General features: G+C 44.7%; 2 protein-coding genes across 23 annotated transcripts in view; one reads left to right on the forward strand and one right to left on the reverse strand.

Moving 5' to 3' along the window:
- The first annotated feature begins 381 nt into the window (after positions 1 to 381).
- On the forward strand, positions 382 to 4,435 carry LOC132337621 (pinopsin). Its single transcript, XM_059866388.1, has 5 exons — positions 382 to 718; positions 1,322 to 1,504; positions 1,950 to 2,095; positions 3,237 to 3,476; positions 3,910 to 4,435. Exons 1-5 carry the CDS (start codon positions 382 to 384, stop codon positions 4,045 to 4,047), a joined length of 1,044 nt encoding a protein of 347 aa, XP_059722371.1. The 3' UTR covers positions 4,048 to 4,435.
- Positions 4,436 to 6,529: 2,094 nt separating this feature from the next.
- The window catches only part of TEX14 (testis expressed 14, intercellular bridge forming factor), a 39,548-nt gene continuing 24,441 nt past the window's right edge, over positions 6,530 to 21,636 (reverse strand). For 2 of the 22 annotated variants that reach the window (XM_059865925.1, XM_059865923.1), the window contains 17 exons: positions 21,058 to 21,137; positions 20,252 to 20,512; positions 19,560 to 19,660; positions 19,172 to 19,285; positions 18,703 to 18,793; positions 17,898 to 17,988; positions 16,643 to 16,708; positions 15,522 to 15,646; positions 14,664 to 14,854; positions 12,615 to 12,666; positions 12,042 to 12,113; positions 10,772 to 10,849; positions 9,160 to 9,277; positions 8,898 to 8,993; positions 8,135 to 8,253; positions 7,693 to 7,753; positions 6,530 to 7,510 (listed from right to left, as the gene is read on the reverse strand). In XM_059865925.1, the coding sequence (XP_059721908.1) occupies positions 7,474 to 7,510; positions 7,693 to 7,753; positions 8,135 to 8,253; positions 8,898 to 8,993; positions 9,160 to 9,277; positions 10,772 to 10,849; positions 12,042 to 12,113; positions 12,615 to 12,666; positions 14,664 to 14,854; positions 15,522 to 15,646; positions 16,643 to 16,708; positions 17,898 to 17,988; positions 18,703 to 18,793; positions 19,172 to 19,285; positions 19,560 to 19,660; positions 20,252 to 20,512; positions 21,058 to 21,137 (1,753 nt within the window). In that variant the 3' untranslated portion in view covers positions 6,530 to 7,473. Of the gene's footprint in view, positions 7,511 to 7,691; positions 7,754 to 8,134; positions 8,254 to 8,897; positions 8,994 to 9,159; positions 9,278 to 10,771; positions 10,850 to 12,041; positions 12,114 to 12,614; positions 12,667 to 14,663; positions 14,855 to 15,521; positions 15,647 to 16,642; positions 16,709 to 17,897; positions 17,989 to 18,702; positions 18,794 to 19,171; positions 19,286 to 19,559; positions 19,661 to 20,251; positions 20,513 to 21,057; positions 21,138 to 21,636 lie in introns of those variants that run through there. The other 20 variants (XM_059865926.1, XM_059865924.1, XR_009489167.1 and 17 more) reach the window with 20 other exon arrangements.

A 21,636-nucleotide genomic window follows, 5' to 3' on the forward strand; every position in this document is an offset into this window, starting at 1 on the left:
ATATATACTCTATGTATATTTTTATTTATTTATGTTTAATATTTAGTAGCCTTGAAGCCCAGTAAACCCAGGGCACAGGGAATGATGTCCAGACCCAGGTGCCAAGGCCAGGAAAATCAAGCTGGAAAACACAAGGCAAAAAATATTTACTCAATTAAATGATGCTCTCTTCAGCCATCAGATTTCTGTTTAAGTCACTCTTTATCCCCTCGGGAATAAAGAGCTGATTATAAAAAAGCAGGAGGGAGGACAAACCCTTCAGATTAAAATAAAGCTTAAGGTATTTGAAAGCCAAGCTGCTCTGGGGCACGTCAGCCCCTCCAGCTCTATAAAGAGGCTCTGCTTTTGGGGGAGCTCACCTGCCCCAGGTGCTGCTGCTCCATGGAGGAGCCCCCAAACAGCAGCAGCAGCACCCCGGGGCCCTTTGATGGTCCCCAGTGGCCCCACCAGGCCCCCCGGGCCATGTACCTGGGGGTGGCCGTGCTCATGGGGCTGGTGGTGGCCTCGGCCTCGGTGCTCAACGGCCTGGTCATCGTGGTGTCCATCAGGCACAAGAGGCTGCGCTCGCCCCTCAACTACATCCTGGTGAACCTGGCCGTGGCCAACCTGCTGGTGACGCTCTGCGGCAGCTCCGTCAGCCTCTCCAACAACATCCGCGGCTTCTTCGTCTTCGGGGAGCGCCTCTGCCAGCTGGAGGGCTTCATGGTGTCCCTGACGGGTAAGGAGAGCGCTCCAGACCTGCCCCTGGGCTTTGGGGGGTGCTTTTGGGTTCAGCAGAGGGGCTTTGGGAGATGGTTCAGCACCTAAAGTCAGCGATTTCTTTTCACGTTGTGAAATTTCAAGTCGTGTCCTTCAGCTCTTGGTTAACACAGGGAAGGGCTGGGGAGGTGGTTGGCTGTGCCAGGTCACCACACGTCCAGGCTTGGTCTTGGCAGAGTGGGAAATGCCGCTTGGGGACATGGGGAATCCTTGTTTGGGATGTATTTCATGGGTGCTGGCTGCTGTGCCAGCACACCAGGGACTGGAAATTGCACAAAACCTCTCCTTGAGGACACTCTGCTGTTGTAACCACGAGGCATCACAGCCACCCATTGCCAACTTCATCTCCAAGGGCCAAACATCCCAGCTGTCCCTGCTGTGAGAGAAGCAGTGCCAAAATCACAGTTTCTAACAGCCAAATATCACAGCTGTCCCTGATGTAAGGAAAAAACATCCGACTTCTTGTTCAAATGATATTTCCTTGACCTAAACCATCATCTGCCACGTCCCAGCACAGGCAGCAGAAGCTGTCCCTGTGACACAACACCTGCTGTCCCCCCAGGCATCGTGGGGCTGTGGTCCCTGGCCATCCTGGCCTTGGAGAGGTACCTGGTGGTCTGCAGACCCCTGGGGGACTTTCGGTTCCAGCACCAGCACGCTGCCAGTGGCTGTGCCTTCACCTGGGGCTGGTCCCTGCTCTGGACAACCCCACCACTCCTGGGCTGGAGCAGCTACGTGCCTGAAGGTAGGGGAGATGTGCATCCTACTCCACTGTGTTGTCTTCTTGCCTCTTGTTTTCAAGCCTGGGGTAGCTGGAGAGTGTCTGGGCTGGGGTCTAAAGGGTTAATCTCTCCTGTAAATATCTCCTGCTTGCTCAGCCAATAATCCTCTCCTGGAGGCTGTTCTTTGGAAGTTCCCCACCACAGAACACTCTGGAGCCATTCTTATTGGAGCTGCTCTGGCTGCTGGAGCATCACCCAGCACACACCCAGCCCAGACCTGCTCTTGTAGGAGCCTGGCACAACTCCACAATAAATCACAGAAGGCATCTGGCCAGCCAAACCCCTCAGTGGCTGATCTCCAGGCCCCTGGGGATGGACACACGAGGTGGCACGGCTGTTTTGGAGCCCATCCTTGAGCCCTTATCCAAGCCCTAACTGCTTTAGGCTCATTCCCAACCTTTATTCCAGGCCTGAGAACCTCCTGCGGGCCCAACTGGTACACGGGTGGCAGCAACAACAGCAGCTACATCCTGGCCTTGTTTGTCACCTGCTTTGTGGTGCCCCTCAGCCTGATCCTCTTCTCCTACACCAACCTGCTGCTGACCCTGCGGGCGGTAAGTGAGCCCAGCTCAGGTGAGCCCGCTCCCAAAAAGTCTCCATGGGGATGGAGAGTCACAGGGCAGGTGTTGGGGACAGCCTGAGGAGCTGGCTCCTCCTGGCACTGCCATCAGGGCTCCCAGTTGTGAGAAATAGCTACTCACTTTTCATAGTTTAGGAAGGTTTATTAAACCTTATCAAAAATACAACAGAAGTCTGAATAAAGTAAAAAGGTTACGGTGCCGGGAGCAAAAGATTTTCCCCTCCATGTGCTCAGCCCCCTCACAATGGAGGCTTTCCCTTTTTAACTCTTTAACCCATCCCAAAGTTCTGTCCATCAACCTCTTCTTTGCTGTCCAGTGGTGGAGATCTCTCCTGATTGGAGGTCAGATGTCACCACAGTGACAAGCCAGCCCTCCCAAATAACCCCTGATAACCACACAAGAGGGTAAAACAACTATAAATCTATACAACCTTTCTTAACCTATATCCATGATATTTGTCTGTTAATTGTGAGAGTCAATCATTGCATTACTCATCTGTTACAGATGGATAATGAGATGATTGGCTCTGACAATTAAAATATAACTATTGTGTGAATATTAAGAAAAGCTTTAGTGATGTATAGTTATGTTATTGTAGTTTAGATGTCCTCTGTTCTCCCCATGGTTCCCTTTCCCCCCTGTATTGTTGCCAGCAGACAGCCTGGGCTGTCTAGGCCAGGTAAGAAGAAGCTGCACAGGTGTCCCTTACCTGGGGCAGTGGGGAATGGAAAAGCTTGGGGGTGCTCAGGGGGTGAGCATGGCAACACCTGACCTGCAATCCAGTTACAGGAAAGCAGTCTGCACTGATAAATGGCAAAGAAGAGCTGGCTGACAGACCTTGGGAGGGGCCAGGGCTGGCTGATGCAACCCCAGGGGTATAAAAGATGGAACATCCATCTTGAAGATGAACCAGCCACGTGGTATCCACGAGGGCAGTTCCCAGCGCTGTGAATTTTTCCTTACGTCATCCTTTTGTTGTATTTCTGTCAAGGTTTAATAAACCTTTTGGAATTTTCAAAGCCAGCAGCTGTTTCTCACACCACCTATCCCACGAGGGATGGGATGCTGTTCCGAGCTGCTGACGGGCCTCTCCCTCTCTCCCAAACCCCCGCAGGTGGCGGCGCAGCAGCAGGAGTCGGACACGACGCAGCAGGCGGAGCGGGAGGTGACGCGCATGGTGGTGGCCATGGTGGTGGCCTTCCTCACCTGCTGGCTGCCCTACACCACCTTTGCACTGGTGGTGGCCACCAACAAGGACATTGTCATCCAGCCAGCCCTGGCATCCTTGCCCTCCTACTTCTCCAAGACGGCCACGGTTTACAACCCCATCATCTACGTCTTCATGAACAAACAGGTGAGAGAAAGCTCCAAACAAACACAGCAACCAACAAACCACGCTGGAGAACAGCTGGGCAGGCTCAAAAATCCTGGAGGGAGCATTCATCCTATCTGGAAGTGTGGTCACAGGCTCAGGGCTGCTGTGTAAGCAGCAAGGATTTGGGGAATAAGATGGAAAGGGAGGGAGCAGCCTGCGAGCCCGAACAAGAGCTCATTTTCTGCTTCCATGGTTTTATGGGGTCAGGCAACTTAATGTTGGATCACAAGCTGCTTGTTGAAGGCACAAAGCAAACAGAATGAAACTTTTATTGTCCATAAAGCACAAAGAGTTGGGCTGGGAATAGACAGAGTTCTTTCCCAAAATATAACCAGCGTCCAAGCTGCCGAGTCTCCGGGTGACGCCGGATTTCTGCAGCCACAAATAACCTGCCCCTTCCTTCCCTGCCCAGTTCCAGAGTTGCCTGCTGGGAATGCTGTGCTGTGGTTACCACCCCAGGGGGATGGGGAAAACCTCTCCAGCTGCCCCCAGTCCCCAGGTGGCTGCAGAGGGGCTGAGGAACAAGGTGACACCGTCCCACCCCGTGTGACAGCTGCCACGTCCTGCCTGCGCCAGTGCCAGCTCCAGGATCTGCCTGTGCCACCCACAGCAGCACAGAGGGCTTGGGCTGGAGCTGATGGGGGGCTCTCAGAGGTTGGAGAGGTCCCTAACAACATAAAAAAGACAGGTCAGTGTCTTCTTGCAGGTGAGGAACCATCCCATCATGGGAGAAACTGCAGATTTTCACTATGTCCCTCTCCTGAGGAACCCCCTCCCTCCCAGCCCCTCCCCTGGGAGCCTTTCAAAAACACCAAATAAAAAATGAACAGTAATTTTTCCTCAGTGCACAACATCCCAGGTGGCTGTTTGGCCCAGAGTCAGGTGGAACAGGGTCTGTCACCATGCCCTGCCAGACCAAGCCCTGCCTGGTCCTGCTGGGAAGTTCAGGGAGATGCTGTAAACCTGGCATAAATCCAGCAGGAATGTTTGGGAGCCAACTGTGTTAATAAACACTGATAAATACCGAGCAGTTCATCTGTTTTATTGGCTGATGGAAGGTTTGACAGAAAACACATCCCCTCCTGCCACCAGAGCTGGCACATCCCTCGTGGCAAGTGCCACAAACATCAGATAGACAGACAGGAAATAAACTAAACACAAAGTTAATTTTCTTTTTTTGGAGTTAAGGCACTAAGGAAAGGTCTGAATGCACTGATTTCCCAGCAAGGGTGAAAACAGAAGTGGAAGCAGGCCCCAAGGCCCACCAGCAGCAAACAGAAGATGCCAAAGCCTGAAAGGATAAAATAAAAGATAAAAAACCTCCACAGGCTCCACGGCTTCACACCTCATCTCAAATCTCCAGTCCCAGTGTTTATCTACCCCAGCTGCAATCACACTTCTGTTTTTGGAGGAGATTCTGTCCTTCAGGAGCCCAGGAAAGGCTGCTGAAGGTGATATTGAAGGCAGGGAGTCGATGAACCTGGGTTTCACCCAATTCCTCTATCTCTAACAAAGCCTGCCTGCCTTCAGAGCTGTCTTACAGATTGGTGATCCTGAACCCTTGAATTGCTTTCAAAATGAGGTGATCCCCAGCCAGGCACCCCAGCAATTTGCACTGCCATGGAGGATGATGAGATTTGGGAGACTGAGGGTTTGGGTTTGGGTTTTTTTTTTAACCATCTGAGATTCTCTGCTTCAAACCAAAAATAAAACAAAAATCCCCAAACCAGCCCAGTCCAAAGGAACGAAATATTCAACCTGGGCTAGTGGAAGGTTGCAGAAGGGTGGAATTAAATAATATTTATGGTGTTTTCCAACCCAAACCATTCCATGACTCCATGACCTGTTGTGGGGGGTCAGGACACCCATCCCCACCCCTGTCTCAGCCTCCCTCTCTCCTGCTGTGCAGAACAGCTCACAGGGCTCAGAGAGGAATTAGAGCAGCTCAGTATCACTGTTTTAATTTAATTAATTGGGCTTTCATTCTCTGGGAAGCTGAAAAGCAGCATTAGATGGGCCCTCTGATCTCCTCTGCTGTCTTGCACTGGTCCTTGTTTAATTGTTCCTGTTAATCACAGCTTTTGTGCCCGTGTTTTGTGTTATCAGGATGATTCAAGTCCGTGCTAAACTTAAATCTGGGGAAGCACAAGCAGCTGAGAAACTGAAATCTCAGTTGTGTTCTGTCCCTGATAAGGAGATCAGACAGGCCGTGGGGCTGCTCGAAAGGCCCTCCACCAGCAGAAATCAAAATTCTCCACATTAAGATTAAAAAAAGATAGGGAAACTGTTCACAGCCTGCTCACCATTTGGTCCCACAGATAAAATAGAACAAGAAATGCAGGAAGCTGAGATTTCACATGTTGTTATCCACCCAGGGATGGATAATTCTGTGCCTGTGGAAACACTCCCGTGCTGCTCTCCACCACACTGCTGCTGCCACTTGGCTCTGGCTACTTTTTTATTTAATTAAACAAGCCTGAAACCCAACAAAAACACTGCCCAAAGTGAGAGGGAATGACCCTCAGTTATGAGGCACAGGATCACGAAATCCAGATTTGCAATTGAGTTTTTTGCAGTCCCCCTCCCTCCCCGGTGACAGCCCCGGGGCTGTGGGGAGCAGGCCCCGGGGAGCTGCAGGATCTTGTTCCAGCAGCTCCTGCCAGGAATAAAAATCCTCCTGCCTGCAGCACAGGAACCCCACACAGAGAATCCAGGTTGGTACAAGGCTGGGTTGGAAAATATCACACCTTTTTTTGGACAGAATTGTGTCCAAAACACACAGCCCGGGGCGAGGCCTGCGCTAGGCCTGAGGCGCCTCTGTCACTGCCACCACAGCACAAACACATCAAAGATTTTTATTTTCTCTCATCTTTCCTCAGAAAGCTCCCCCAGCCCTGCAGGATCCTCCCTAGAGCAGCTCCATCAGTGCCTGGTTGTACCATGGCCTGATGATGTTAAAAACAAGTGAAAAACCCCAACTTTAACCCCAAAAAGGAACCTCCAAGCCAGAAAAAACCCACAAGGCAGCACGATAACCTTGGAAACTTTTATTAATGTTGTTAAACCAAATGGACAGGTGCAGAATTGGAGCATTCCTTGCAAAGGAAGGAATGAAGATGGAAAACTTGGCACTCCCAGATGTGCAAAAGCAGCTCAAAGCCCAGGGAACAGGACAACCCTGCACCTTGAACAGTATTTATCACAAAAAAGTGTTCAATATGAAATTGCCGTGCCCATCAAAATTCTCAACCAAAACTCAATTATATCCAGAGATCTTGGTGGGGTTTTTTTTTTTGGACAAGGCCCACTAAAAATGTGGTTGAATTAAACACCAGGTATCTTCAGAACAACCACTTTTTTTTCACATTCTTGTCTGATGCTGGCAGGGAACATATTGCTGCACTTGCAATCTCTGGAGAACACTGCCTTTTCCTCATTAGCTTTTTTGCACAGCAATTAATCCCTTTAATCAGTCAAATCAGTTCAACACTAGATCACAAAAGCACTAAGTAAAGAGAAAACAAGAAATTACCTTGTTAAATTTAATGAGCAAGGAAAAACAGACACTACATGGGCTGCAACACTCCAGCATGGAAACATTTCAGTGCCTGAGCAGCACCAGCAGCCCACAGAATCACAATCATTTTGTCTTTAATCTGAAAACTGCATAATGCAACAGAGCAAGGAATTCTTTAGCTTCTGAAAACGTGCACGTGCAGAATGAAAAGCAGTTTTATGTGACAGTAAAAAAAAAACCAGCTCACTTCTGCACCCTGGCAATGCCTGGGCGTGCAACAAGGGCATCAAACCAGTACAAAACATCTGAACACAGAGCACTGGATTTTCCTCTGAACTTGCTGCTGCTGTTAAAGGAAATCTGAGCTTCACAGGTGTTGATGTGGCCAAAAAGGGCTGTAATTCACAGACAGCAAGCAGCAGCAAGCAGGTGATGTGTGGAACTTATTCACTCTGTGTTTTAATCATGCAGAGAGCTCTCATCCAAAACAATTTTCCTGCAGGGGACAAAAAAAAAAAAAAAGAGGAAAAAATGGTTATGAAGTTGTTTTTTCTTCTGTAAAGTCCAAGATGAAGGGAATGGGATTTCACAGTGCCTCCTTTTCATGGAAAACAGGAATGCAGCTCATGCCACAAATAAATTTCTATCACAACTCCAGTTTAACTCACAGAGTCTCACCTGAAGGGTGGAGCTGGAGCCACCTGCTGCTGAGGGTGGGATTTCTGATCCTTGATCTCATCTAAAAACCAGGGAAATTCAGCTCAGAACATGAAAGCTACACAGAGACAGCAAGTGAATCAAGAGCTGCAGGTTCCTCTGCTTGATTCACTCGGCCCCATTTGGAATCAGAACCCAGTCCCTGCTCCTGGTGCATCACCCAGGACCCTCGTGGGATCAGAAAATCAGAAACCAATCCTGATTTCCACCCCTGAAGCCCAGTCCCAGCTCAGCTGTGGAGCTGTGACAGCAAACAGGGGCACAGCTGCCATTGCTGTAACAATTTGTTATTGTAGTGCAATAACAAGCACTGGGGTGTCACCCCCAGGCTTCTCCATTTTAAAATGACCATCAATATTTCCAAAAGTAACCAGAGATTTGGGACATTTCAAACTCTACAGACCAAAGGCACCTGCTGAAGTCCCTGCACAGCCTCCTGGTGCTCTGCCTCCAGCCCAGGCTCCTCTCTCCTCTACTTCATTCTTCCTTCCAGCATCTTCTGGGTCCTGCAGGCTGGCAGCCCTTGAATGACAGAGTTTTGTGTATCACCCTCATTTTTTCCTTTTTAACAGGATGAAATAGAAAATTCTGATGCCAAACATGAGAGTGTCTGAAGTTCTTTGAGAGGCAGAAGTCAGGGATGACTTATGAGCACTCACCGTGGAGCTGCTCAGAGTTACTGGGCTCTGATCTTTAGTTCCCAGAAGAAAAACAGTTATTTGGGATATGAATATTTTCCTTAAAATGATGCTTAAATGACTTCTGCCATGTTCTTCAAATTTCCTAATATACTGCCAGGAAAGCACAACCATTTTCACAAACTCTTCTTTATAAAGAGCTTTCCTGACTCTGTTCTCTTAATGCACATTTTCTCTGTCTCAAAAAAATTCCCCCATTCTGTCAAATTATCTCTGATTTCTGTGAAGACCAAGCACTGCCTTTCAGGGCTGTTGAAGTATTTGCTTTCCACCTACAGGAAGCTGTATTAACAAAACATTTTTTTTCCCTCTCAATTTAGCAGGAGAGTTCACATTCACGTCTCCAGGCAAGTTCCCTGGCACTCGACTCCCCAAGGAGTCTCAGCCCATTTTCTGAAAAGTCCTCCACAGATCTGTACACAGCACACCAAATAAACCCTTGAACACAAACAGAAATTACCAGCTCACCCAAGAGTGTGTCCCTGAGGCTCTTCTTGGATCTCCTCATCTCCAGGAACTGCATGGAGCATTCTTTCCAAAACATCATCCAGACTGGAGCGAGCCCTGTTAAATAAAAGATTTCAAAGTGATGGTGACAAGGGTCATGCTGCAAATTTCCAAATAAAACAGTCATAAGGGGATTTAAAGTTTTCTGTAAGCATTGAATCTTGTTAAAATTCCAAGTCTTTGTAACTCAAAGCCAGACATGCCTTCCCATCCTTTTTCATACCTTTCTGTATCCTCTGCTAGATTAAATGACTCCTTAGTCCATAAACTCTGATTTGTCTTCTCATTTCCCTCAGATTCTTTTCCTGACTCTCTGTTTTCCGTTTTAACTTGAGCAAGAGCTGTTCACATAAACAGCAAGATTTTAGTATCAAAGGAAGATAAATAAAGACATTAAAATGTTGTTCTCTTTGCTGCACTTGGGCAATTTCCAGTTGCCCACTTCTCAGTCACTCTTCCCTCAGTCAGGCCTGATTTTCTACCAGATGAATGAATTCCCATTTTCTGCAGCCAAAGGTGGCCAGCAGCAAGGCCCAGATAAATATTTCACTCCATCACATTTCCACATTCACAGGACTCCACATTTTGTTGCCCACTGAAATGAAAAATGCATTTGGAAATGAATCTTTAATCTTTCCCCTTCCAATCCCAGACATGGGAGAGAAATCCAAGGGAAACCTGAGGATGGCAGCTTGGTTTGCCTATTTATCAAAATCCAGTGATTTCCCCTCAAAGATTTATCAACAATTTCTGTTCCCCACAGAAATCAGGGTTAGGGCTGGGCTTAGGGCTGAGAAAGGCACCCCATGGTGAATTTTCTCATCTGGGAATTCATGGTGATGGGGTTAAACTTAGGTTTGGGCTAATGGGGAAGATTTCAGCCCCTTCTGCTGGGCTGTGATAAGCACGAGGCTGCCACAAAAAATGGGAGTCTGAAATAGCTGTGCTTTATGCAAATCCAAGAAAACCACAGTGATTGAGCAGCCAGCAACAGCCTGCTGCAGTCCTCTCCCCCTAAAAACAAGGAGCTCCAATGAACTTCCATCCCTCAGGAAGAGATTTAACAAAGCTGTAGGACAACCAAACATGTGCCAGCATCATTCTCAAGTGACTGTGTCATTTAGCTTTTTACAGACTTCACTCATGTTCTGCCTCTTTCTTTTTTTTTTTCTTATGCCTTTTTTTGTCTGCTTTTTTTTTTTTTTTTTTTACTGCTGCTCACTTTGTGACTCACTGGAGGAGGAAAAAAAAAGCACAGCCTATAAACATTTAGGTTTTCTGCTCCTCTGACACGACTTGTTGTACATCTAAAAATGATTCCCACTTAGCACCATTTGCATTTGCAGCAGCACAAAGATTCACCACTCTGCTGTCTTTGTAACAGAGCAGGAAATCCAATATTCATTACCCCAGTGGAAGCTCTTTTCTTCCTCTGTGAAATCAGAGGCATTATTTCCTGCTGGAGCGTTAGGAACATTAACAGGTAGGGTGCACTGGCCACTTTCTGAACTGAATCACCTGAATCATTCTGAACTGAAGGGATTTGACATCCCCTGCCCAGCACCTCTGCTGCTGTGGGTGTTGTCACCTGTGTCTGAACACAGCACAAGCAGAGAATTCCTTCTCCTGCTTAGACCTGCAAACCTCCCCCAGCAGGAGGAACCTTGCAGGGAACACACAGGGAAAAGCAGCAAACCCTGGTGGGGGCACCAGGCTAAAAATTGCAGTTTATTGTTACAGCTGAACACCCAGGGACGAGGTGCAGAGGCAGCTTGCAGCAAGGCAAAAGGAATTTGCTATTTTTAATCTCCACATTGGGACTGTTAGCAACCAACCATTCACTTGCACTCCGGAGTCTGGCAATCCCATCCCTTCCAAGTCTGGAGTGATGGAATCTTGCTGCTTTAAGTGTTCTGTTAAAAACAGCATTATTTCCATATTGCTCTAGGCTGACTGTACACCAAAGTACCAAATAACTTTATTCATCCAACCCGACAGGAAAACCTTAACATGATTTTTAATTATTTTATATAGTATTTTCATAACTATTTTATAACTATTTTATAATAATATAATAAATATAATGTAATAAATATAATATAATATAATATAATATAATATAATATAATATAATATAATATAATATAATATAATATAATATAATATAATATAATATAATATAATATAATATAATATAATACAATATAATATTATATTATATTATATTATATTATATTATATTATATTATATTGTATTATATTATATTATATTATATTATATTATATTATATTCATTACATATTATATGTTTATTATTATATTATGTTTATTATATATTATAATATAATACAATGTAATAGAACATAATATAAGATAATAAATAATAAACATAATATAACATAACATAACATACATAACATAATATAATATATAATGATTTTATTTATATAATATACAATGATTTTATTAATTAAATTCTACATTTTATAATTATTTTAACCTACAGGCTGCCCCTGACCATCATGAATGGCATCACTGATGATGCCAATCCCCACAGGTTTTTGTTCTGGGGAATGAGGAAATAAAGTCAGGTTGGACATTTTAATTATCCCAATGTCTGGTGTTAATTTAGGAAGAGCTTAATGATGGATAAGCCAAGCAAAGTCTTCCCCAACACCCTCCCAGTGAAAACCACACAGAGTTTTTTCACTTTCTGACTGGAGACGTGTGTGAACACAAGAAGAAATGCAAATCACTGAGCTCTGCACAGACACCTGGGGGGTGCAGCTGCCTCCTCTAGCAGGGAACACAAATTGCTCCAGGACACCTTTGAAAAATTCAGTGTACATCAAACTCCTCTCTGTGTTCAACTCCACCTGCACTCAGTGCTGTCAGCAGCAGCAAGGAAACCACTCAGAGAAGTGCAGAGGCTTCAAGAACTGCCAGTTATTTAAGCTGCTGATCATTTAAGCTCTTGATCTTCCTGATAATTGACTGCAACTAATTTGGAAGCTCTAGTGTATTCTGGCAGTGAATGGTTTGGGAGAAATCCTGACTGAGCACAGCTGGAAAGCCTCCCACAGTTTGGGGTGAAGTGCCTCTTACCAATTTCATCCAGCAGCTCTTGGGCTGGGGGAGGCAGCTCATCAATGGAGGGGGGAGATGCCTCTGAGAGTGCTGAGACAGAGGGGAAAAACCATTCCAGTTAATTAGCAGTGATTAATCCTTAATAACTGTGACATAGGCTTGCACTCTGATAGCATCTTGCTTACATATTTCATTTAACACCCTGCACGAGCCTGGCTCATTCATATTTTATCAAATTCCCCTCAATAATTCCATAATGGAAAAATCATTTCCAGCCAGACTTGCACATCCAGCTCTCACTGGTGTATCAGAAATCTGAGGCCAGTAATATTTACACTTCAAACAGAGGTTGATTTACAGGTCAGAGTTCTTAGTGTGCAGGTGCAAACACAAAATCCATAACCTAATTAGCACCAGCAGTACATGCTTGAGTGCTTAGCTATTTATCCCTCTAAAAAGAGACATCCAGGAGCAAAAAAAGATGGGGAAAAAAAAGGAAAAATAATTCATAGACTGCTGAATTTCCTTTCAAATCCATTTCTCTGTTTATTGAACAATTTATTTGGGCTGGGGCTGGGATAAAAGACTTACCAGGTGCCTGCCTGGTGTTCCTCAGGGATGAAGCAACTGGTGGCAACCCAACCTGTGTGAGATCAAACAGAATTAAATACAAGAAGTTAAACTGAAAAACTGCTGATCTTCAACATCCTAAATCTAAAATTTAGGTAGAACCTTCAATTAAAGCCTGAGCTGACCATTAAATTTTAAATTAGGTTTTCAATCAGTTCAGAATATGAAAATAGAGTAAGACTGATGGGTCAAAACTTGTGCAGTCCTATTTTAGCTGTGAGATATCATCAGCTACATAATCTTTATTTCAACACTCTGAACAGGCAATTGGATGGGAATTTTCTGACTGGACAGTTCCAAGATTTCTTCTTATTAAAGCCAGGCACATCTGTTCATCAGAAGAGCTCCCCCCAAAATTAAAAATTTGTAACCAGAGGCAAATCCCCACTGCCCTCAAAGTGGCAACATGCACTTAATTCTAGAATAAGATTGTGGACATGAAGTGACAGCATCAGCAGAGCCACTCAGGGCAACTCTGCCCTGGAAATGAATTTAACGAATTCCAAGTGCTCTGGCACTGGAGCAGCACGACACAGACCTGCCTGTGCCAGGTCAGCTGCACAATGAACAAACTCTGATTCCAGCTCTGAACCACAGTCCCAGCAGTGGAAATAATAAGAAAGGTGAAAAGGCAACTGTTTTATACAAAACTGTCTGCAAAGGCAATTTGAGATAACGCTGTTGTCACCGACATGCTCTATGGAAAATCCTTTCCTTAGGATGTAAGTCCTGAGAAGCTGAGAGGCCTCAGGAACAAACTGCAAACAATTCTTATCTGCTGCTGTGGGATGCAGCAGGTGGATCTGGGATTGGTCTCATCTTTGTTTCTAATCAATGGCCAATCCCAGTCCACGTGTCCAAACTGTCTCAGTCAGAGACAAACTTTGTTGTTCATTCCTTTTCTATTCTTAGAAGCCTTCTGATGAAATCCTTTCTTCTATTCTTTTAGCATAGTTTTAACATAATGTATATCATAAAATAATGAACCAAGCCTTCTGAAGATGAAGTCAACTTTTTTGTCTCTTCCTCATCCTGAGACCCCTGCAAACAATGTCACATGCTGGGGCTCAGGAACACCTTCGGTGCCAAAAGGATCAGTGGAAATGGCTGCAGCCACCTTGGAAACTCTGCACTCCAGAGGGAGGGGTTTGAACAAAGCCGACGAGATTGGGCACATTTAATGTGCAGAAAAAGGAGAAAAGAGCTCTGAACAAAGGGCTCATTCAAACCACCTTCTGCAGAGTCCATTCCGGATCCAGGCAAAATCTGGTCTGGGTTTTCCCTTTTGCTGAGTCCATTCCAGACTCTGGCCAGAATCTGGTCCAGGTTTTCCCTTTGGCCAAGTCCATTGGAACTCCAGCCACAATCCAGTCCAAGTTTTCCCTTTTGCCGAGTCCCTCCCAGACTCTGCCCAAAATCTGACCCAGGTTTTTGCTTTTGCCGAATCCATTCCAGACTCTGGGTGAAATCCGGTCCAGGTTTTTTCTGTTGCTGAGTCCATTCCAGACTGTGTCCATTCCAGGTTTTCCCATCTGCCAAGTCCATTCCAGACTCTGGCTAAAGTCCAGTCCGGGTTGTCCCTTTTGCCCAGTCCATTCCGTACTCCAGAATCCAGTCCGTATTTTCATTTTTTGCAGAGTCCATTCCAGACTCCAGGTGAAATTTGGTCCAGATTTTTCCTTTTCCCCAGTCCATTCCGAATTCCAGCCCAAATCCAGGATTCCAAAGGCTGGGAAGTGGAAATTCCCGACAGCCAGGAAGGGATGGAGGGCGGGGAAGAGCCACTTGGAGAGAGGCCAACATTCCCCAGCAAGGGGAACCCAAATCTTTGTGCAATCAATGCCTGAAATCAATCAGGACTTCTGCCACGACTCCAAAACACTCACAAAGACCTACAAGCATTCCTCTGCTTTTATTTCTTTTTAATAAAAGGATTGTCAAAAATATTTTTAAGGAAGATTAAAAAGAATATTTAAAGAAACTCCTGGCCTAAGTTATCTCCTGACTTACAGGTTCTTTTGGTCCAAACGGGCAAACTCTTGGAGCCACCACTGGAATTTCCATGCTCCTCTCCCCTTCCCAGGCTGTGGTGAAAGTCTTGAACACAGTGGAGGAGGTCTCTTGAGAGCCACAAAAGGAAGAATCTGAAGAAAATTCATGGCACTGTTTGTATTTCTCAAAGGCGAATGGAAATTTTTCCTCTAGAATTAAAAAAAAAACAGGGGAAAAAAAAAGTAAGGACAGCAAAGCTGGAGAATTATTTTTGGAATTTTTGTATCTGTAGCACATTTCAACAGAAGCAGAAAAAAAATTTAAAGGGAACAGGCACCTGCACAAGAAACTCTACCCATAAAAGACCAAACTGATAAGCCAGGAGTTCCAAAACTCTGCCAACTGAGAAATTCCAGCCTGTGTCTTACACCAAATTAATGAAGCACAGAGCAAATGTTAATTCATTACTCTTTAGCACTCCAGCTCAACAAACATTTCTCATGTTATTTAACTTGTTATAAACATACTGAGTGCCTGTTAAATTGCCTTTAAAACGCTAAAATCCACATGTATCACTTCAGATTTAAATGACTTAATTTCTGATTTATGAAGGCTGCCAGAGACCTTTCAGGCAGTGACTTTTTCAGCTGAGTTCCTGTAAATTCTCCTTTAATTCTATGTCTTTGGGCACTGAGATTCCCAACAACATCAACAAGAGCATTTCCTGTGCAAGCCTGACATTTCTGCACAGAGAAATGGAGTCCACCATTCACCTTGGTGATTTTTACATTAAAAAACCCTGGCACAAAGGCCTGGCTGGCCCAGAGAGGAGAAATAACCCCCTGTGAATCCTCTTTTTCCCCCTCCCTGCATTACCTGAGCTCAGGGGGGTGCTGACACTGGTGGGAGCGTGGCTCAGCCGAGGTGTTTTACACTCCACACCCCTCTGGAAGTTCTGCTCACAGGGGATGCTGGACAAATCCTGAATGTCTGCCACTGATCTGAATTATTGAGAGATGTTCTGACAGTTAGAACAGCCACTCCCTGCACCTGTGAATCACCAGATCCTGCTATTTTCAGGGTCCTGAAATTTTAATTTCGTGCAGCCTTATCTCGTTCGCTGGAATGGAGGGAGATGTTCCCTCTGAAACTTCCCACAGGAATCTTGGGAGGCCCAAAATCACCATCCTCAGGGAAGTTAAAGAGGCAGAAAAGGTTAATTATTTGCTTCCCCTTCCTTTCCAGGATGTGTTAAATAATCCTCCTACAAAACCAGCTCAGGAAGCTGCTTCCAGAAAGGGCAGGAACTCCAAAATGAACCAAAAGGTAGAAAAAAATCCCCAAAGGCAAGGGAAAAACTCAAGGGTTAAGAGAAATTAATGAGCCATTAATTAAGACTAAATGTAGGCCTTGGGAGCATTTAAAAGAATGACTCTGATAAAGTGAGACTGCTGAAGGCAGTCACATCTCCAAGTGAAAAAATTAAATCCAAATTGATCAAATTTTGGGGAGATACACCCTGGATTCCGCCATCCTCAAAGGCACCTCCTGTAAATCAGTAATTTTATGCAAATCACCATTAGCTGTAAATATAAATTAACCTCATTAGCTGAATCACAAACATGCTCTGCTGATTTTTTTTTTCCCCCTGAAAATCACAGGACTATTTCTGTCATAAAATTTATTTGGCTCCACAGGAACGATTTGCTCTTTAAAGTGATTTTATTTCCCTGTGCCATATGGAGAGGAGAAACCAGGAATCCTCACACTTCCATGGGAAAAAGCACACCCAGATGAACACCAAGTTAATTCCTTCTGAAAATGAAAATATTCCCAGCTAAGGACAACTCTTTTACACCAATCTCACAACTTTTCACAGGAAAACACTCTCTCAGTGCTCTGGGGGGGTTTTCTCTTGGTCTGTCCCATCTCCCTTGACAAAATTTTGTAGTTTATGGCCAATTTGCTGAAGTTTTGCTATCCAATGTGGCTCTTACACATCTTTTTCTTGGCATTCTTCCTGTGGCTGCTCCCACAGCGTCGCTTCTTGTGCTGCATCCACACTGAAATGAGGGAGGAAAGGTCACATTCACCCTCAGAAAATGATGGGAATAGAGAAATGTGGTTTCCTTTCCTTCAGGAAGTTTAAGCACTGCCTTCTCTCTGAGGTAGACTGCAGCTCATAAACACTTTTTGCTTAAAACCTTCGAAGGTGGAGACTGAAAATGACGTGAAAAATGTCATTTTTAACAGATTAGGTATTTGTGAAAACTTCTAACTGACATTTGCAGCTTCAGGACAAAAGTGAAATGAATAAAATAATTCAGTGAAATGAATAAAATTAGGTGAAATCAATAAAATGAAATAAATTAAATTAAAACCTAGGAATAAACACCACTCCATTGTTTCACCATCTCCTGACCTGGCTCAGGTTGTGACAAGGTCAAAGAGGATTGGGCAGATGCTCAGAGAGCAACATCCCCTCTGTCCTGCTGCCAAAAGTTCCTAAGTGAAAGGAACAACCAAAAAACTTCTTTTTTTTATCCTAAAGCCAAGTGATTTCCATGCTGGTGCCTCCCTCAGCTCCTGGTTGGGGAGGAGCCCTGGCAGTCACAGCCAACTCCTGGTAAAATTTTACCATGCAGGTAAAATATAAAATTTTAATCATATAAATTTAATAATATAAAATTTAATACTATAAAATATAAAATTTCACAGGGGGGGACAAAAACCCTCCTGTTTTTCAGAGCAGCCAGCCAAACCTCCAAGGTTTCAGAGAGTGCCAAATGTGATGTTCCCCCCAGGCAGGATCCAGTGAACATTCCTGGGCTGATCCCACGGGGCTGGGAGAGGCAGGATCTTCATGGCACTTCAGCTCCACAAGCAGAATTCAAGCAGATGACTGAAGCTTTAATTTGAATTATCTCTGCTCTGTTTCAGGCTGTGGTTTATCAGTGGAAAAGGAACTGTGATATGTACATGGCTTTTTATTTTTCCCCTTATTTTAGCTCCCTCATTAAGGCAAAAAAAAAAAAAAAAACCCACCAAACTCTGCAAAAGACAAAATCCCTTGAGACCTGTGAAAATCCCTTTTTGTATTTTCTTAGCAAGGAGCTGAGCTATGTAGATAATCATTAAAAACCACCACTGGCATCTCATTTGAATATTAGATATATAAGCAGAATTAATGAAGAGAGCACACTTTAAAAGCTAATTTATGCCTGAAGGAACAATGAAAATGAGTTTTTCTACCTGGCTCCAGGCATTTGGCTCAGCTGATTCACTCCCAGCTTGTTACTGCCACAGCCCTGTGGTGGTGTGCTGCAGAAGAGGATTTTTCCTCCTGAATACAAATAACAAATGTTCCCTGTTATTGGCTTTTGCAAGCACAAAAGAAAACAACCCAACTCATTGAACAGGAAATTGTGACTTTATTAATATTTTTTTTGGTGTGTCTGAGTTCTTGTGACCTTTGTTGTTATGGAGAGACAAATGTGTTTTAAAGATGCATTTTCATAAACGTGGCCCAGCTGCCAGACAGGCACTGAAGCACTGGGGAATATCACAACATTTAGAGATTTGAGCTAAAAGAGACAACAGAGTTAGGAAACAAAGATTCTTCCATTATTCTGCACACACACTCTGTCAGCTCTCACTGGGTTTAAGCCCAAGATCTTCCCAGCAATGAGAATATTAATGTGTAAATACAAACTCTAATTCAGTTTCCAGCACCACAGCAAGTTGCATAAAAAGATTAAACTTCGCCCCAGGGTAAAAATAAAAAGGTTTTCAAACAAGTTTTTGTTTTGGCTTTTTAACTGAAACACAGCAAGCACATAAACACTGCATCTGAAAGGATTTCAGGCACTGCAATGCCCAACCCAAAATCCTCAATGTCCTGAACTCCCCCAGAAATAATAATTTTGGAATGAGAGGAATAAGAGACCAATTGAGCCTGAAGAATGGAGCCTTGTGACAGGAGAGCTGCTGGCAAAAACATCAATGCAACAGCTCCCTGTCCCTGCCTCAGAAGTGCTTCAAGGAAAAGGACATTTACCTGGAGCCTGAGCTGCTGATGCTGCATCTGCAGGTGGTTTCTGTAAAAATCCTGCACAAACATCTTCTGCTTTGCCCTCAGCATCTGAGGTCTGAAAAGGGGAAAAAGAGAAATTAATTCCATTTTTGACAGAGACAACCCTCCCAGGATGATGGGAGTGGAGAGAGAAACTTTTCTCAAACAGCCCAGACTGGATTTAGCCGTAAAACAGAAAAGTTTTGTATCTTCCAGAAGTTAATGAAGATTAATTTAGCAGTAAAACAGAAAAGTTTTGTATCTTCCAGAAGTTAATGAAGATTAATTTGCTACCTCTTACCTAAATCTTTATTTGCAGGTACTACTTTGAAAGAAAAGAATAATAATGGAAAAAAAAAAAAATCTCCCATTTCCCACAGCTCTCTTCAAATCAAATGGGAGCACAATTAAACCACATGTTGGGTAACTTATGTCCAAAAAATGTTATTTTTACCTCTGGTTCTGACCTTCCCTCCAGAGCAGGAGGAAGGAAATAATCAGGAGTGAAGAATTCTTCAGTCACATCAGGAGGTGAATTAGGGGAACAATGCAATTCCCTTGAATGTCCCTGTGAAAGACATCATCACCTGAGATGGTCCCCCTCTCTATTAATAAAAAACACATTTCAGCCAATAAATACCACTGAAACTATGAAATTCTATTTAATTATTCCCTGATTTTCAACCCACCTCCTGCTCCTTGCATTACCTTGGTGGTTTGTAAAACAAAATAACCAAAAAAGAAAGGAGGAAGGAGGAGGGAATTGTTACTCAGATCAGCTCAGGCTAAACTTTCCCATGGACAAGCAGCTGCAACTAAACTCCCTGGATTTCTGTACATACTCTAGAGAGATTCTCAGCTTGCTGAGGAAGGGCTGAACTCTTAGGAAGGGATTTTCCAGACTCTGCTTGCTCATCTGGTGCTGGGGACTGGCAGCTCCTCCCTACGATGTCAGAATGGAACAAAATCATTAAGCAAAAATAAAAAAAAAAAAAAATAGATTAAAAAAAGAGCTGTGAAGTGAGTGATCTGAGGCACTGCTGGAATATCAATGAGAGCAGCCAGTGGCACTAATTGTCTGCCAGGAACACGGAGAAATAATGACATTTAAATGCTCACCTCGTTAATTAATCTAAGCAGGGGAACCTTGCCCTGTTCCTTTGTCCAGAACTTTTTGAAAAGCTTTACCCACTGAGCTGCTGCAGAGAAAGCAGCTGTGTGGTGAGACTGGAAGAAATAAAAGTGTGATAGCACTCTCAGGGGTCTGAGAACTTTGGGTTTCTCGTGCTGATAACATTAATCAGTGATGATGAAGGTCTCCAAGCTCATCCCCTCCACCTATTAACACCTACTACTCATCTTATCTCTATTTATGCCCATCAGGGAGTGAATGATTTGCTCTGAGGGCAAAGCTCTGCAAGATAAAATGGACAAAACTTGTAAAAATTAAAAAAAAAAAATCACAGAAGCTGAGATCAGATTGGAAATGGAAGGGGACAAAAAGAGAACAGAGCATTTTGTGTCCCAGCCTCACCTGTGGAAGTCCTGGGGGCAGGCTCCAGGTCACTGTCCCCAGAGTCACTTCTGTCCTCGCTGTCCCAGGGCTCAGCAGCCTCACCTGGCTGCCACCCACAGCCCTGCTGCTCCTGACTCCTGGGGGCTCCAGCTGGCACCTCCTGGGGGGCTTCCTTGACACTTTCTGCTTCACTCTCAGACGTGCACTCACTGGCAGGGCAGGGACAGCTGAGCCCCAGCTGACCTGAGGCCACTCTTCTGGCCATCTGCTTGACTTCAGCTGCACAGAAAACCCCAAAATTACCACTTCACACCCCAGAATCTGGACCTTCAAAGCATCCCCTGTGTTTCCCTGTGCCTGCAGACTTGGATATGCTCAGGTTAGAGCTGGCAGAACCACAGCCTTTGTCCTGGAAAGAGCTAAACACTTCCTTTTATTTTAAATAAAGCTGAAAACCTGCACAAATTGCCATGGACAAGTCTCTACAGGAACAGGATTTGTTGGTTGGATTCTCTATTCTCCAGGCCCGTGCTGCCATCCACTGGGCACTGCCCTTCCTGAATGCTCACACTGCCCAAAACCAGGCTAGAAATCCTTTCAGCTCCAGAAACCAAACCACCTCAACCTGCCTGGGATTATTTTATGCCCAGAATGTGCAAGACACAGGATCCCACTCACTTGGATTCCCTCCAAAAACTGACAGAGCTTCAGCAATTAAGGCACAGGGACCTTTCCTCCTGTGCTGAGCAAGATTTCTGACATTAATGCTGATTTAACACTGATTTAACACTGGTTTAACACTGATTTAACACTGGTTTACTCACTCCTCCATCCTGACTCCATCACCTTCCTCTTCTCACTGCTTTTTTGGCTGCAGAATTCCACCCTTGGTTTTGAATGGCACCTGCAAGAAATGATTATGAAATGCACAAACTATTTTAGAGCCTGAGCATATTGTGTCAAGTATTCCCCAGCCAGGAAAAGGCTCCAAGTTGTTTTAACATCAATTAGAGCACGTGTGCCTCTCAGCCTTTTCACAACCCAGCAGAACCAGCAGATTGAGCTGCCAGGAGCTTGGAAAGCACAGATAATTATTGAGGTTTATTCCAGATGAACCAGACAAGCTGTACACCCAACGCTGCAGCTCAGAGCTGTCAGCTGCCTCCAGATGCTGCAGCTCCAAAGCCACACCCTGGAGATGTGGGGATTGTTGGATTAAGGGGATCCAATTTCACACCTGGACAATGATCCTCCCACACCCTGGAGGTGTGGGGATTGTTGGATTGAGGGGATCCCAATTTCACACCTGGACAATGATTCTCCCACACCCTGGAGGTGTGGGGATTGTTGGATTGAGGGGATCCCAATTTCACACCTGGACTATGATTCTCCCACACCCTGGA

Source organism: Haemorhous mexicanus, chromosome 22 (genome assembly GCF_027477595.1).
Source record: "Haemorhous mexicanus isolate bHaeMex1 chromosome 22, bHaeMex1.pri, whole genome shotgun sequence".
NCBI lineage: Eukaryota > Metazoa > Chordata > Aves > Passeriformes > Fringillidae > Haemorhous > Haemorhous mexicanus.